General features: G+C 32.0%; 2 protein-coding genes across 11 annotated transcripts; both read right to left on the minus strand.

Moving 5' to 3' along the window:
• Positions 1-1,615: 1,615 nt before the first annotated feature.
• LOC108479861 (uncharacterized) lies at positions 1,616-3,570 on the minus strand. 10 transcript variants are annotated; one of them, XM_053023558.1, is made up of 5 exons: positions 3,028-3,570; positions 2,493-2,855; positions 2,345-2,413; positions 2,174-2,253; positions 1,719-2,090 (listed from the first exon to the last, which is right to left on the minus strand). In XM_053023558.1, the coding sequence occupies exons 2-5, from the start codon at positions 2,642-2,644 to the stop codon at positions 2,005-2,007; spliced, it is 387 nt and encodes a 128-aa protein (XP_052879518.1). In that variant the 5' UTR covers positions 2,645-2,855; positions 3,028-3,570; the 3' UTR covers positions 1,719-2,004. The 10 variants fall into 10 exon arrangements, 4 of the variants coding, with proteins under 4 accessions (XP_052879518.1, XP_052879515.1, XP_052879516.1 ...); XR_001870519.2 differs by having other exon boundaries at positions 1,616-2,090; positions 2,174-2,239; positions 2,493-3,516; XR_008276214.1 differs by having other exon boundaries at positions 1,616-2,090; positions 2,174-2,239; positions 2,516-3,515.
• Positions 3,571-4,228: 658 nt separating this feature from the next.
• Positions 4,229-5,412, minus strand: LOC108478667 (uncharacterized). Its single transcript, XM_017781140.2, has 3 exons — positions 5,130-5,412; positions 4,775-5,039; positions 4,229-4,679 (listed from the first exon to the last, which is right to left on the minus strand). The coding sequence occupies exons 1-3, from the start codon at positions 5,251-5,253 to the stop codon at positions 4,472-4,474; spliced, it is 597 nt and encodes a 198-aa protein (XP_017636629.1). The 5' UTR covers positions 5,254-5,412; the 3' UTR covers positions 4,229-4,471.
• Positions 5,413-17,419: the final 12,007 nt, after the last annotated feature.

Consider the following 17,419-nt stretch of genomic DNA (forward strand, 5'->3'; position numbering starts at 1 on the left):
TTAAATCCCTCAATTCATGGTTCCATAACCATTCAATACAATTAAACTAATAGCGATTGACTTTTGTAACTTTTACAATTTAATCCTTTTTACTTAATTAACTATCTAAATGTTAAATTTTTCTAACCAAATTTTAATACAACACTATAATAACCCTGTAAATATTAAATAAATAAAAATTACTGACTCACTGGTTAGAATAGTGGTTCCAAAATTATTGTTTTTGACACCACTGAAAAACGGGCTGTTACACTTATACCGAAAATAACCCATCCAACAAACCTCAAGAATTTTCAGTGAATTAGTTTTTGCATGGTTCTATATAAAGTAATATCAATGCCTGTTGCAAATCGCCTCCAAAAAGTTTTAAAGGTATGTATCAATAAAGCCCAAAGTGATTTCGTCCTGAGAAGATTGATTACTGATAATGTCCTTTTTGCCTATGAACTCATGCATACTTTTAAGCAGAGAAGGATGAGAGAGAAAGGAAGCTTGACATTAAAACTTGATATGAGCAAGTTGTATAATAGGGTGAAATGGGTTTTCCTAGAGCAGATAATACTAAAAATAGGTTTTGCTAGCTCATGTGTACACTTTATAATGCATTATATTAACTCAGTCTTTTACTCGATATGTCTAAACGGAGAGATAGGGGAGAGGTTCAAACCAAAATGGGGATTACATCAAAGGGATCCGTTGAGCCCTTATTTGTTTTTAATATGTAGCGAAGGTCTTTCTTCTCTTATGTGATTAGCTATTTAGGAAGGATTAATAAATGGGGCAAGGGTAAGCTGTAGAGGGCCTCCTATTTCTCATTTATTGTTTGATGACGATTGTTTTTTGTTTAGTGATGAGATAAAAAGAGGAACACATAATTTAAAGAGTATATTGCAGGAGTATGAAATTTGCTTGAGTCAGTGCATTAATTTTGAAAAATCATTTACTTATTTTAGCTCAAATGTATCGGAGTAAACAAGGGAACTGATGTCTTTTATCCTCAATGTCAGAATTTTTAGGGACCCAAAAAGATATCTAGGTTTACCTAATATGGTGGGCAAGAACAAGCAAAGGGCTTTCCAAATTCTAAAGGATCGACTGATGAGTAGGATTAATGCGTGGAATATAAATCATTTTTCACAACGGGAAAGGAAGTTTTTATAAAATAAGTACTACAAACAATCCTGACGTATCCAATGACGTGTTTCCTATTGTCTAATTCGCTTTGTCTTGAATTGGAGAGTATCATTGGAAAATTTTGGTGGCAAAAGAGCCATGGCAAGCAAGGTATCCATTGGTGTGAGTGGAGGAGATTGTGTAATTTGAAAGAGGATGGAGGATTAGGAATTAAATGACTATCAAAATTTAATTTGGTGTTATTAGCAATGTTAAGGTTGGCATCTAATCTGTTATCCAAATTCTTTATTGGCACGATTGTTAAAAGCCAAATATTACATAGAGTCAGATTTCTTAAATGCAAGATTGAGCAATTTACTTTCATATACCTGAAAGAGTATGTGGGCGGCGAAAAGGCTACTAAAGAAGGGATTATTCTGGCGAATCGGATCAAGAAATTAAGTCTTGGTTGGGAAGATACGTGGGTGCCGAGAGCTATGGATTTCAAAATCCAAACACGAGCAAATGATCAGCATATATGTTATGTATCGTATTTAATTGATCAAACTACAAATTATTGGAGGGAAGGATTAATTAAAACTACCTTTAATGAAGAAGAAGCTGACAGGATCTTATGCATTCGTTTACCATGTCGACCACAGGAGGACAGGTTGGTATGGCGAGGTGAGGCTTCTGGGGAATACTGGATAAGGAGTGGGTACAAAATACTAATACAAGAAATACACCCGACTACTCTCAACAATGAACAACATGCTTACAACCCTTTTTATATTTTTATAAAAGACTTTGGCTCTTGGATCTGCCTTCTAAAATAAAAATTATGAATTGGAGGATTTTTAACAGTTATTTGCCTAATCAATACAATCTATACTAAAGGAGATTGGTGGGATCTGCGAACTGTCCCAAATGTACAGGCAAAGCAGAAAATGTTGAGCATGCTTTTAGGGATTGTTTAACTGTAAAAGAAATTTGGGGAAAGTTAGGTATAGACTGGCAACAGGAACTAAACAAGGGTCAGTTTAAAGATTGGATGGTATACCTCTATAACAGCGTCTCAATACAAAAATGTGAGTAATAGCCTGTTCATTTTTGGCCATGTGGATAGCTAGGAACAAATACCTACATGAGGGGATACTACAAAATGCATCTGACATAGCATGTTTCATCACGAGTTAAATACAGGAATTGGAGGAACTTAAAAAGAGGTTACCTGGTTGAAGAGTATAGGGAGAGCGTTGGAGATCGCCGAAGGAGTCGTATGTGAAAATCAACTTTGATGCTGCTTTTCACAAACAAAGCAAAAGTTCATGTTCGAGGATAGTGGTCAGGGATTCAAGTGGGAGGGTTCTGAATTTTACCATGCGCCTGAATGAGCACATACCAACTGGATTTGTTGCAGAGGCAATTGCGTGTGTCCAAGCGGTTCAGTTAGGGGTGGATTTGGGAATCGTGAAGGCTGAAATTGAAGACAATGCGTTGTCAGTAATAAAGGTACAAATAGGGAATACATATAAATCTGAAATTAGTGCCTATGTATTAAGCGTTAGAATGCTAAGCTCTAACTATGAAGCATGCTTGTTTAGAAATACATTGAGATAGGCAAATAAAGTGGTGCACGCATTAGCAGTGGAGGAGTTAAAAGGAACAGGGGTACTTATCTGCAAAATGGATTTCCTCGGTCGACTGCTATGGAGGTAGATGATGATCGCCGAAGAGAATCTCTGAGAGAGTAAGTGGCGTAATAAGGATTGCATGGTGGAATAGAAGAGGGTAGATAGAACAAATGAATCGATCAAGTTTGAAAAGGGTTATTGTCAGTTAGGGGTTTATTAAGTGAAACCTCAGTGAAAATGGTCTCTCGATGAACAAAGTGGATGGGTTCAGTGGGGGTACCTCGGAATCAAGCTGGTTGAAGAAGACATCGGCTTTGTGAGGAGTTTTGGACTCTTAAGAGAGGTGCCCCCGGTTTCTAGCATGAGTATCGACGAACGGACACTCAGTCGGTGAACGGGAATTGCTGGGTACTGGATGTTTCAATAGGAGTTTCGATCGTGGAAAGGCTGGCTTCTGATTAGGGACGTTTGCTTGGTTTTTTTTTTTTTTCTTTTTGTTTTAGGAAACCGATTGGGTTCCTTTAGGGTTGCTTTAATTTCTTGTTTTTTATTTTGTTTTTTTTATTCTTTTGAAACAAATACAAGCCAATTGTCTTTTTCAAAAAAGAAGTGTATACTAATAATAATTAATTTTATTTGCTTCAAAATAAAAAATATAACACCTAAATTAAATTCAAGGTGGGGTTAGGTCTTCTATAAAATTTTGAATTCGGATTTAGGGCGAATTTTTTTTCTTAAGAATTAGAGTTGGAGCGAGATCAAGACATATTAATCAAGTTTTAAGTTGAAGTTGGATTGGGCAAAAATTTGCTCCGCCCCTTTCCATTGCCATCCCTACTCTTATTTTTCATTTTCGAATATAAATACAAACTTTTTATATTCAGGCAGATGGCTATTAGGGAAAAGGGTTCTTAGCCCCCAAATCATTATACTCCTTTTTTTTTTTTTTTTTTGAAAATTTTACTGAAGCCCCTCAAAATTTTTAAAAGTTCTAATTAAATCTTTCAAAATAATAAAACTTTCAATTAAAATCTTCAAAAAATTATGTAAAACCTCCAAAGTTTTTTGAAAGTTTTAATTTGATTAACCAAAATTTTTGGAAAATCTCATTAAATTATATATATAACAAAATGGTTTTTCAATGCTCTAACACTATTATGTAGCTCCTGTTTGTTTAGTAAATAAGTAAAGGAAAAGACAGCAGTAATTGACCCTCTATATTCTAATTGCTCAATTCTGAATAGGAAGCTTCCTGACCCTCTCCATTCCGTTAGGGACTTGAAAAGAAAAAGAAAGGAACAGAGATAGGAAGCTTCCCTGCCCCTGACCCTCTCTATATCCCTCCTCCTTTATTGTCTGTTATGCCTCTAATTCCAAAATTCCATTTCAACCTAAACAGGATGCTTTCTATTCCATCATCTTTATGGTCCTCTTTTTTCCTATATGAATACATATATATATATGAATATATATATTCACAGTTTCTTCTCAATTTAACATTGTTAGATTAATGGTATTCAAATACATGTGAAAACGCAGGGGAAGATTATTATATTAACAGCAAGTTAAACTATGATTAAATTTAAAACAGACTTTCAACGCTGCCTGCTTTCTCAATGCTAGTATATATTTACAAATCAATCTCAACCTTACAGGAAAATAAGAGAAACAGCAGCAGCAGCAGCAGTAGTACAGGTCTATAAGATGATATATTACGTTATTAGCTATGAGATGCACCTCATAGAGTAGCTGGAGACAGAAGGAGAAAGGGAAACCCTAGGGTGATCACTCTCCAATCCGTAGTCCATCATCGGACGGTACTCCAAATCTTCATCATGATTATACACAAACTCTGGGATCTCAACCTCCTTCCTCTTCACGTGCTCCCATAGATAGTCCACCCTGCTCACGTATCTCAGTTTCCCGTACAACCTACCACACCCACGCCCACCCCAACGTCTCTATTAACGCTAAATCAATATATGCTTAAGAGAATACGAATGAAAAGGTTTGGTTTGGTTGTTTACCCTCCGCTGAAGAGAAAGCGGCCAAAGGTGGCGAGGAAGAGACGGGCCTGGAGGCCAGGGTGCAGGAAGTATACGGTTTGGAGATTATCCCTAACGTTGACAGGGATGGCCTCGTAGATCCACCGTAGCCCTGAGATTCCAGGGAAGTTGTCGCTCCTTTGAACCCCGGTGTGCACGTACAACACCGAAAACCTCCTCTTTCCTAGCCTTGGAAATATATGCTCTTCCAAATACTTCTTCACAACCTCAACGATCAATAACCGAGCTGATCAACCCAAATCTTCTTTAAACAGAATAATAATAGCAAATCAAGAAAAAGAAAAAGGGAGGTGGAGACGTGGGGATCATTAATTACCAGGGAAGAATTTTCCGATAATACGAAGAATCTTGTGACCTTGCTTATCTTTGCCGCGGATCTTGAAAATGTCGAGTTTGTGGCGGAGGAGTTCTTGATCAGCCTCGGAAATCTGGGATGACATGATTGTTGGGATTTTTTGGATAATTTTAAAGAAAGTAGATGAAGAAAAGTATTGAGGAATATGGAATTCAATTAGACGCAGTTTTGTATATGAATAGGAGGAGAAAGAAAAAAATAATCTGAAATATGAAGGGAAGGGAATTAAAATTAATATCTTTTTTTTCTATATACACGCCAAGCCATAATTTATTTATTTGGATGGGTTAGACTTTTCCTTTTATATTATTTGAATATTTATCATGAATTATTTACGTAAATAATAATTTTATATATTTAAATTTACCAATAATAAATTAGAATATTAGTTTAATGTTCAAATTTGTCACTAATTTTATATTTTCATGACTCTTGTCATCATTATACTTTTACCTCTATATTGAATTTTGTTTATTTAATTAAATTTTGCCACTTATATTTTCCATTGAATTTTTAATTTAAAATGATTTTAAGACAAAATTTAATATTAATTTAATATTTTAAAATAATAATCTAATTAATATAATGATAAAGTTAAATAAAATGGTCGTTTTAAAAAAAAACTTATTTTTTTCTTTTGATATATGTATTTTTATTTTTCAAGTTTTATTTCATTAAATAGAAATTATAATTTAATTTATTAATTTTAGTATTTATAAGTTAAATTATTTTATTAACTATTAAAAGATAATATTTGAAAGAATTTTTTTATTAAGTTATGTGTTCAAATCATCGAATTTATATATTGAGGGTGAAATTTAATTTAAAAAAATCAAAGTTGTTGGTAAAATTTAATAAAATTCAAAGCTTAACAGTAAAATTCAACTACATAAGAGTTGAATGTAAAATTTACTCATATTTTTAAAATATAGTGATAAATATCAATAAAAACTAAGTATAGTCACAAATTTCAATTTTTACATATAGTGTGATGGTGAATTTCCACTTTAACCTTAAAATATTTAAATAAGGTTATTTGTAAATAAGTTCGATAATTGATGAATATGAATAAATCATATTTAAATCATAATTCTTGAATTAATGAAAATAATAAATATTTGAAATTCTATCACACATAAATGTACATGAAATAACGTATTTAGAATGCAGGAGTGTATTTATAGATAATATACAATAAATAATGAATTGTAAGATGTGAAATTAATAATAATATGTATGCAATATGTATAAAATTAAAATAACTTTTTTTTAAATTGTGACACGAAGTCAAATGTTACTTTAGTTGAAATGACGTAGTTGGAAGGGTGTATATTAGTGTTTTGGGTTCAAATTCCATTATAAACATTAATGTTTTTTGAATTTTATCTAAAAGATAAAAATACTCTTAAATTAATATTTATTGCTTTATTAAAATAAGGACATTTTGATAATTTAATAACTGAATTGGGATATGGTTATGGGTGGCGCTAACTCAGTCAATATCTTTATATATAGTAAGTACAAATATGCAATTGATGTAGGTAATAAATTATACATAATAAAATTAAAATATATAAAGAAAATTCAAGTAACGCTTTGGTCAAATGCCACTATAAGCATATATATTTTATTTTTAAATAAAAGATTAAAATATCTGATTGACTTTTGACACCAACTTAATCACGAGTTTAGATAATAGTATAAATATTTGAATTGTTTTTATTTATATGGAATGTAAATTAAAATTTTTATAAGGAGTATAAAAATATATATTTGAAATTTAAAATTGTTAAGTAGATATTAAAATACAACTTACAAAAGTGGTCCATTGAATTTTTATTATTATTTAATCTTGAAGTTGATGGAGTTATACATTCTCTATATTTTATGAGAATTTGAATGTAGATATTAAAATACAACCGTCCCCTGGATTGGTTGAGTTGGGGAAATTGAAAAAGCCAAAAGAGTTGAAATGAGAGAATATATGAAAAGATGTTGGATGGTAGGATATTTACTTCACTTCCACTTTCCACATTCGTTTTCATCATCCCATTTATATTTTTCATATACCAATATAAAATCTAAAGGATTTGCTTTCTTATTTTGGTCAGAAATGGTGGATTGCATTCCTAAATCTAGAAAAGCATCAAATAAAGTCGAAACTGGAGTTATCTTTAATGCACCATGGCAAAAGGATTTGGATATATCAATATTTTTAACTTTCTCAAGCTATCGGTTTGTCGATCTTATCAATTTAATTAAAAAAATATTAAAATAATTTAAATTAAAAAACTTGATTTAATCGTCAGTTCAACTATCGATTCAATCAATTTTTTAGTCACTTCAATTAATTTGTATCAATTTCCAGTTTAATTAGTTCAAAATCACTTTTCGAACCGATTCTCTGATTTGTTCTCTGTTCAACCGATTCAATCGATCGATTCAATCCGATTCAAGCCTATAGCAAATCTTTGAAATATATATTTTTTAACTATTATATACATTCTAATATTAATAGTGGGATGATTTTATCATTATAATATATTAAATTTATTTAATAATTTATAAAAATAGAATGATCTACTTATACACCTTCAAAATTAGAGTGCTTTCAGATTATTTTGTAACTTTTTATACTATTAATACTTTAATAATAAAACTATTGAATTTATCAAAATATTTTATATATTTAACAGTTGAAAGTTTTTTTTTACATAAAACGAATAGTTAATTATTTTAAATTTATGTCAAATTTGACATACATGATCTATATGAATAAAACATAAAATATAAAAGTTGAATTGTTAAAATATCAATCATATAAAAATATTACAGAATGGTGTAAACCCAATTTTTTAAGTGTTACACCCCTATAAGTGAATCACTCCCCTATCCCCCCCTTTTTTTTTGTTTCGATTAGCAAGATTCTAAGAGCATGATAGCAGATTATCTTTATGTTGCCAAGGAGTTCCTCAAACTTTCACAGTCCATTGGTCGCCCCTTCCTCCCCCCAAAAAATTTACCTTCAAAAAAATAAAAAACCTTCCAAAAACCTTTCAATAATTGTGTTGTTTTTCCCCAGTAAACAATTGAGACACTCAAGTAAACTCAATACGAAAAAGAATAATTCTACCTGCTACATTCACAGGGGTCTACAGTATCCATTTCAGAATTATCAAGACACAATGGCAATTTATGGGTACTACAAATATCCTAATTTGTTCATCACATTTACCTACAATGCTAAATACTAACAATCTGAGGATAGACGAGATATAGTGTCAAGGATTTTTAGACTAAAACTGCTGCTCTTCATGCAAGACATAACAAAGAAGAAACATTTTGAATTAGTTTTAGTTGGTAATTTGCAAAACTTATGATACTTCTTTTCTTATCAACATCTTTTTGTATTTGTTTATAGTTATCTCCAATTTTTGACAACTACATATACAAACGAATTCCAAAAACGTAGCCTTCTACATACACATTTATGGTTTTGGCTACATCCGGATAACAAACGCAAGACTGCAGTTGACATTGATAAAATCATATCAACTAAAATTCCAGATCAATATAGTAACAAAATTGGTCATCATGGAGTGAAAGAATTTATGATCCATGGACCTTTTAGTGTTGCATATGCAGCAACTCCTTATACGAGTAAAGGAAAACGTTCCTAATTTTTTTCGAAAGTCTCTTGTTGCAAAGTGGCCATTCATCCAATGGCGAACTCAGTTTTTGAAGCTGTGAGCTCATCTAAACTTGCAAACTCATTGAAAGATATGAGCTCATCAACAGCTGCGAGCTCTCCCAGAGACGCGACCTCATCAAAAATGCAAGCTCAACTATAATTGAAGCACTCCCCTATTCCCCCTTTTTTTTTTGTTTCAATTAGTACAAACCTAAGTGCATGATAGCAGATTAGCTTCATGCTACCAAGGAATTCCTCAAACTTTCACAATCCATTGACCCCCTAAAAAAGAAAAAGAAAACCTTCCAAAAACCTTTCAATAATTTTGTTTTTTCCCCAATGAACAATTGAAACACTCGAGGAAACTCAATTAGAAAAAGAATAATTTTACCTGCTACATTCACAGGGGTCCACAGTATCCATATCAGAATTATCAAGATGCAATGGCAATTTGTGGGTACTACATATATCCTGATTTGTTCATCATATTTACCTACAAAGCCAAATACCAGGACAACAAGCTGAGGATAGACTAGATATAGTGTCAAGAATTTTCAGACTAAAACTGTGGCTCTTCATGCAAGACATAATAAAGAAGAAACATTTTGGATTAATTCTAGCTGGTAATATGCAAAACTTATGAAACTTTCTTTCTTTTTTATCAACATCTTTTTATAGTTGTTTATAGTTATCTTCAATTTTTGACAGCTACATATATGATCGAATTCCAAAAATGTGGGCTTCCACATGCACATTTATTATTTTGACTGCATCAAGATAACAAATCAAGATTGCAACTGACATTGATAAAATCATATCAGTTGAAATTCCAGATAAATATAGTGATAGGATTGGTCATCATGCAGTGAAAGAATTTATGCTCCATGGACCTTGTGGTGCTGCATATGTAACAACTCCTTGTATGAGTAAAGGAAAATGTTCCAATTTTTTTCCAAAGTCTCTTGTTGTGAATTGGCCATTCATGCAATAGCAAACTCAGGTTGCGAAGTTGTGAGCTCATCTAAACTTGTGAACTCAAATGATGCAAGCTCATTGAAAGATGTGAACTCATAGAAAGCTGCGAGCTCTCCCAAAGGCGCGACCTCGTCAAAGATGCGAGCTCAACCTAAGTTGCTAGCTCATCAAAGTGTGAGCTATTAAGGGTTTTGGCGAACCCCCAGATGAAGTGCGTGTAGGGTTCGCATGTGCTAAAATTGATGTTTTTGTTTAATCTGTTTGTTTAAGTTAACTTGTTAGAAACAAGCAGAGTTAGTATTGATTTTATGTTTTTAGCTGCTAATTTTACCTAATCAATTTGTGTACAAGTTTTATCTTTGCCTTCCCAAGATGTTTAATGGGATTGATTGATTTCTTATAAGAAATTTTCATATATATTGTAATTTTTGGAATGAAAAATGATGATGAATATACAAGCAGTTTATTCCATCTGTTAAGTGTTCTTTTTTATTTTATCTCTTATTATCTTTGTTCTGGTTTCTCGATTCAAAAACACCAACATCTCTCCAGTCTAAAACAATCATTAACGATGATGATTTTCTGATTTATAGAAGTAGAGATAACAAACATGTGGAAATCAATAATGGAATTGAGCTAGATAATTGATTTATTGTGCCTCATAATGTGGATTTGTTGGTTAAGCATTAATGTAGAAATTTGTAGCTGGAATAAAACTATCAAAATTTTTTTAAACACATTAATAAAAGACCAGACAAAGCCAAAGCTATTTTGGAAGCAAAAAGTAGTACTGCAATACAAAACAACTTGAGTTGAGATACTGAAGTTGATGAAATCAGAACATACCTATATTGTGGATATATCTTGAAATATGAAGTTTTTGGAAATTGTAGATTGCAAGTTCATTAGATATTATTAATGGATCACTTAGTGTGATTCATTAGCACTTACTAGGATTAGAAAGTGATGACTCATTGATCCAATGAATACATTTGATTTCCATGAGACATTTTTTTTTAAAAAAGTATGTCCAATACGAAGGGTTATGGCTATTCAATAGTGTCCATTGAGTGCATATAAATAGAGAGAATATGGTGGTAAAAATATAATTATTACAATCAATTCAATTTCAAAAATTATACTAAAAGTTAGGGAATTCCTCGAGTTTGCCAATCAAAGGAAATAAAAAAACTTTGTTGTATCCTGAGAGGACCTTTGTCTCAACTCTCTAACATCTTTGTGTAGGGGAAAATTGTTCTTTTTGGAAAGTGTCACCAGCGCCTTGAAGTTTACTATTTTAATTCCATATCATCTCCGAATCTATTGTCTCTACTCAAATTCTCCAACAATAAAAAAGAACAAAATTGGAGATAGCGACGGAGGCTACCACCGCATTCAAAGTGATGAACCAATAGTTTGTGAAACTATTAATTAGTTTTCAATGGACTACAATCATTGAAAAAATCCAATAGGATTTAACATCATTTCAATTTCACACCTTACAACCAGCTCTTTGATAAAATTTACAAATTTCAATTGCAATTATGCTTTCTTATTATAACTAATAACTTCTTTCACTTTTATTACTAACAAATTTTGAATAATTAAGTTTTTATAGATGTAATCGAAATTCTGACCTTCATAACAAGATTTCAATTAAACAACAGAATAGATGAAGTACAAAAATGTGACATTTACATTCAAGATGTTCAGTAAGTTCTCTTAAACTCAATTTCTAGCAATAAACTTTCATTATGTAATTATTCTCATCAATTACAATTACTAAATCTTAAAAATATAATGATTGTGAACTTTAATAGTGGTCAAACTACTAATCCTCTATGCTGACTTGGCATCAATAATAAATTAAGATCAAATCTGAAACAATATTGTGAATCTATTGATAGTTAAATTGTATAAATGTTAATCTTCTCTATCACAAAAATATTTTGTTTACTAATTAAAATCAATAAAAACAACAAATAAAATGGTGTTGTAGGGGTTCTCTATGTTACCTCAAGCTCAACATAAAAAAATATACTGAGATATTGACATCTTAGAAACTATTGAACTAAAAAATAGGTGCAAAATAACTGGTATATTTAGCTAATGTACATAATGCATTCCTAATTCGTTTACTAACAATATTACAAGTACAAAAATGAACCAATCAATGTCCAATACATTCAACAAGAGAACAATATCGAACAACTACAAGTCAAATATACAACAATAGTTGAACTACACAATACCAATCCAACAATAACCAAGGTAACTCAAATAATATCATATCGTTTCATTTATATAAATAAGATAAAAAAAATCAAAAACATAATAACTGTTAGAATTGAGTGTCACGAATCATTATTTAAATAAAATATAGTGGTAAAATAAAATAAAAGTAAAATTCATATAGAACTACACTTCTTTTATTTTATTTTTAGAATAAGGTTTTTAAACCTTATTAAACTTCATCTATTTGATATTGATTAAAATAGGGTGTTTTAATCTTACTATACTCCTATTAGAATATGGTTTTACAAGTTTATAAATAGACATAGTCTACTCCTCTTGTAATTATTCAAATTCGACATAGTGAATTATCTTCTCATCTGCCCGTGGTTTTTATCCTGAAAGGGTTTCCACGTAAAAATCTGTATGTTCTTTATTTTTTCTTTCTCTTTTTCTTTGCGATACATTATCATTATTAACGCTCTATTTTTCACAAATTGACATCTGAGCTTCCAGGTTGTTCATCTCGATCACGGTAATGGTGTCTTTGAAGTATGAAATTCCACTATTAGATCGCAATACTAGATTCGCATTATGGCAGATAAAGATGCAGGCAGTTCTTGCACAGATGGATCTAGAGGATGCCCTGCTACGGATAGATAAAATATCTTCGACATTGACGAAGGAAGAGAAGAAGTGTAAAGATCGAAAAGCATTAACACAGTTACATCTGCATTTGTCTAACGAAATTTTGCAGGATGTGATAAATGAAAAGACCGTCGCTGTATTATAGAAGAGGCTAGAACAAATATATATGTCGAAAACTCTAACCAGCAAGTTGCATATAAAGCAGCGTCTTTATGCTCATCGTTTGGAGGAAGGTGCGTCTGTGCACGAACTTTTAACAATGCTTAAAGAAATTCTCTCAAACTTAAAGGCCATGGAGGTTTAATATGATAAGGAAGATCTAAGGTTGATTCTACTTTGTTCGTTGTCCCCGTCTTATTCAACCTTTAGAGACACAATTTTATATAGCCGCAAGTCTCTCACAGTTGATGAGATTTATGATTCTTTGACCTCACATGATAAGATGAAGTATCTAGCGGTTAAACCTGAATTTCAAGGAGAAGGTCTCATTATTTGTGGGAGACAAGATCAAAATGCTAATGATGATTATGAAAGGACATAGGAGCAGAATCTTCATGGTAAACCAAAGGTAGATCAAAGTCTTCAAACAAAGGTAAAACTTGTAACTTCTGCAAGAAGAAATGACACATTAAATCTGAGTGTTATAAACTATAAAATAAGATCAAAAGAGAGGCTACGAATTAAAAGGGAAAACAACAAAAAAATCTAGTAAAACAAATGTTGTAGAAGACGACAGTGATGGTGAACTTCTAGTCACTTCTGTCAACAATTCTAAAGTGAGCGATGAGTGGATCCTTAATTAGGGCTGCACCTTTCACATGAGTCCCAATTGGGATTAGTTTATAACTTATGAAATAGTGTCTGAAGATGTTGTTTTGATAGGAAATAATGCTTCATGTAAAATTACAGGTGTTGGAACGATTAAAGTTAAAATGTTTCACGGAGTTGTCAGAACACTTAGTGACGTGCGATATGTTCTAGAATTGAAGAGAAATTTAATTTCGTTGAGTACTTTTGATTCAAAAGGGTACAAATACACAGCTAAAAGTGGAGTTTTGAATATTTCTAAAGGTTCCCGTGATGAAAGGGCAGAGAAAGACTGCCAAGTTATATGTTTTGCAGGGTTCTACTGTTACTGACAGCTCAGATGATGATATTACTAAACTTTGGCATATGTGCCTAGGGCATATGAGTGAGAATGGCATGGCAGAATTGAGCAAAAGAGGACTTCTTGATGGGTAAGGAATTTTCAAACTGAAGTTCTATAAGCATTACATTTTTGGGAAGCAAAAAAGAGTTCGGTTCACTAAAGGAATCCATAACACGAAGGGAACATTGGAGTATATTTATTCTGATCTGTGGGCATCTAGAGTGCCTTCGAGAGGTGGAGAATTATATGCTAACTTTTATTAATGATTTTTTCAGAAAAGTTTAGGCGTCTTCTTGAAGCAAAAAAGCAATGTGTTTTCGCATTCTAGTCTTGGAAAATTATGATTGAAAAATAGAAGGAAAAAAAAGTAAAATACCTCTGCACAGACAATAGCTTAAAGTTCTGTTTTGATGAGTTTAATGAACTATGCAAGTCAGAAGGGATCGTGAGACACTTGACAGTTCATCATACTCTACAAGAAAACAGTGTTGCAGAACGAATGAACAGAACGATCATGGAGAAAGTTCAATCTATGTTGTCGAATGCAATTTACCAAGGTCATTTTGGGCCGAAGCAGCCTCTACTACATATTTTTTGATCAACCGATCTCCATGCACTGCCATTGAGAAAAAGACTCCATAAAAGGTATGGTTTGGTAATCCTGCTAATAATTTTGATTTAAAGATCTTTGGGTATCCTACGTATGCTCATGTTGATAATGGAAAATTAGAACCAAAATCTATTAAATGTGTTTTTATTGGTTATAAAGTTGGTGTAAAAGAGTATAAGTTATGGTGTCCTGAAAATAGAAAAGTTTTGATTAGCAGAGATGTTGTTTTTGATGAAACTGCTATGCTACCTAACTTATCTCTTAAAGACTATTCCAATAAAGAACATCAAAAGTAGGTGAAACATCAGATTAATCCAGAATTTACAATAAGTCGACTCCTCAAGCTAGTACAAAAATTCAGAATAGAGTTGCTTCTTCACCTCAATACTCTGTCACCAAAAATAGAACTAGAAAAGAAATTAAACCTTCAAAGAAGTATGCCGAGGCTGATCTAGTTTCTTATGCTTTAAATGTAGCTGAAGATATAGATGCAAACCAAGAGCCATCTAAATATTTTGAAGCTGTTAGCTGTGAAGACTCAGAAAAGTGGATGTTTGCTATACAAAAAGAGATGGAATCACTTCACTAAAACAGAACATGGGATCTTGTGAAACTTCTTAAAGGTAAAAAGGTTGTTCGTTGTGAATGGGTGTTCAAAAAGAAATAAGGAACTTCAGGAGTTGAAGAACCCATATATAAAGCAAGGCTTGTTGAAAAGGTTACAGTCGAATTCCAGGTGTGGACTTCACAGATGTGTTCTCCCTAATTATGAAGCATAGTTCAATTCGAGCTTTGCTTGGTATTGTGGCCATGTATGATTTGGAGCTTTAGCAATTAGATGTAAAAACTGTATTTTTGAATGAAAAACTTGAGGATGATATTTACATGCAACAACTAGAGGGTTTTACAGTCTCAGAAAAAAGAGGACTATGTTTGCTTGCTGAAAAAGTCCCTTTACGGTTTGAAACAGTTAGCAAGACAATGATACAAGAGGTTTGATTCCTTTATGGCTTCTCATAATCTCAAAAGAAGTAGCTTTGACGGTTGTGTTTCCTTTAAGATAAACAGTGATGATTTTTTTGTGTATCTACTCCTTTATGTTGATAACATGTTGATGGCAGTGAAAGATAAAGGAGAGAAAAGAAGGTCAAAGCCCAACTAAGTGAAAATTTTGAGATGAAAGATTTGGGACCAACAAAAAAAATACTTGGTATGGAGATTCTCAGAGATAAAAAAGTAAGTAAATTGTACCTAAGTCAGAAGGGGTACATTGAGAAAGTTTTTTGCAGGTTTAATATGCAGAGTACTAAACCAATTAGTACTTCTTTAGTAGCTCATTTCAAACTTTCATCAGCTTTGTCTCCACAATCAGATGATGAGATTAAGTACATGTCACACGTTCCATATTCTAGTGCAGTGGGATCTCTCATGTATGCTATGGTTTATTCACGTCCAGATTTATCATATGTAGTTAGTGCAGTTAGTAGATACATGGCGAATCTCGATAAAGAATACTAAAAATTAGTTCAGTGGATTTTAAGATATTTACGAGGTACTACTGATGTTTGCTTACAATTTGGAAGAACTAGAGATGGAGTCATTGGGTATGTTGGTGCTAATTTTACTGGAGACCTTAATAGAAGAAGATCTCTCACAGGTTATATCTTTATAATCGGAGGTTGTGCAATTAGCTAGAAAACCATTTTGCAAACTACAGTTGCTTTATCTACCACTAAAGCTGAGCACATGTTAATTATCGAGGCTTGTAAAGAAGCCATTTGGTTGAAAGGACTTTTTAATGAACTCAATAAAGACTTCCAAACCAGTATAGTATTTTGTGACAGTCAAAATGCCATCTTCCTTACAAAAGACCAAATGTTTCATAAGAGAACAAAGCACATTAATGTTTGGTATCATTTTGTTCGTGATACTATTGCTCGTGGTGATATTGTTGTGAGCAAAATTAGTACTCATGAAAATCCTGCATATATGATAACTAAGTCACTTTCTATAACCAAGTTTGAGCATTGTTTAGACTTGGTTGGTGTTCATTGTTGAAGTTAAACCCTTAAAGGGTTTTATAGAAGAGGTGGAAAACTTGTTCGTTCAGAGTTCGCGATGAAGAACTTGTTCATTGAGAATTCGTGTCAAGGTGGAGATTGTTAGAATTTAGTGACCTGAATCCTTATTTAAATAAAATACAGTGGTAAAATAAAATAAAAGTAAAACCCATATAGAACTACACTTCTTTTATTTTATTTTTAGAATAAGGTTTTTTAAACCTTATTAAACTCCATCTATTTGATATTAATTAGAATAAGGTGTTTCAATCTTACTACACTCCTATTAGAATATGGTTTTACAAGCCTATAAATCTACTCCTCTTGTAATCATTCGAATTCGATATAGTGAATTATCTTCTCCTTTGCTCGTGGTTTTTTCCCAAAAGAGTTTTCACCCAAAAATCTGTGTTCTTTATTTTTTCTTTCTCTTTTTCTTTGAGATACATTGTCATTACCGACATTCTATTTTTCATAATAACCATTATGATTGTAATCTAGAATGGAAGGTTCAAATTAACTCTTCAATAACAAATTTAAAAGCTCTATACGGCTAGTATTATAATGCATGCAACCAATGTGGTACCTCTTTATGATTCTTTCCTGGAAAATTTCGATGCCCTCAACAACATGGTAAGAAACACTACACCTTAACTAAGTTTCCCCTAATTTTACTTGAAAAAAGATAACTATTGAATTATTATTTTATCCTAACAATAATATGATATTAAGAAATTTGGTTTACAGTTGTAAATTGAATTTGATGATTAAAGATGCAACTGGAAAATTTGATGTTGTTTTTGGGAAACAACTGTTCTAGAATTAATTAATGTTAGCAATGACAACAAAATGGTCTTACCTGCACCAATCTCACAACTTAAAAGA

The sequence above is a fragment of the Gossypium arboreum genome, chromosome 12, assembly GCF_025698485.1.
Source record: "Gossypium arboreum isolate Shixiya-1 chromosome 12, ASM2569848v2, whole genome shotgun sequence".
NCBI lineage: Eukaryota > Viridiplantae > Streptophyta > Magnoliopsida > Malvales > Malvaceae > Gossypium > Gossypium arboreum.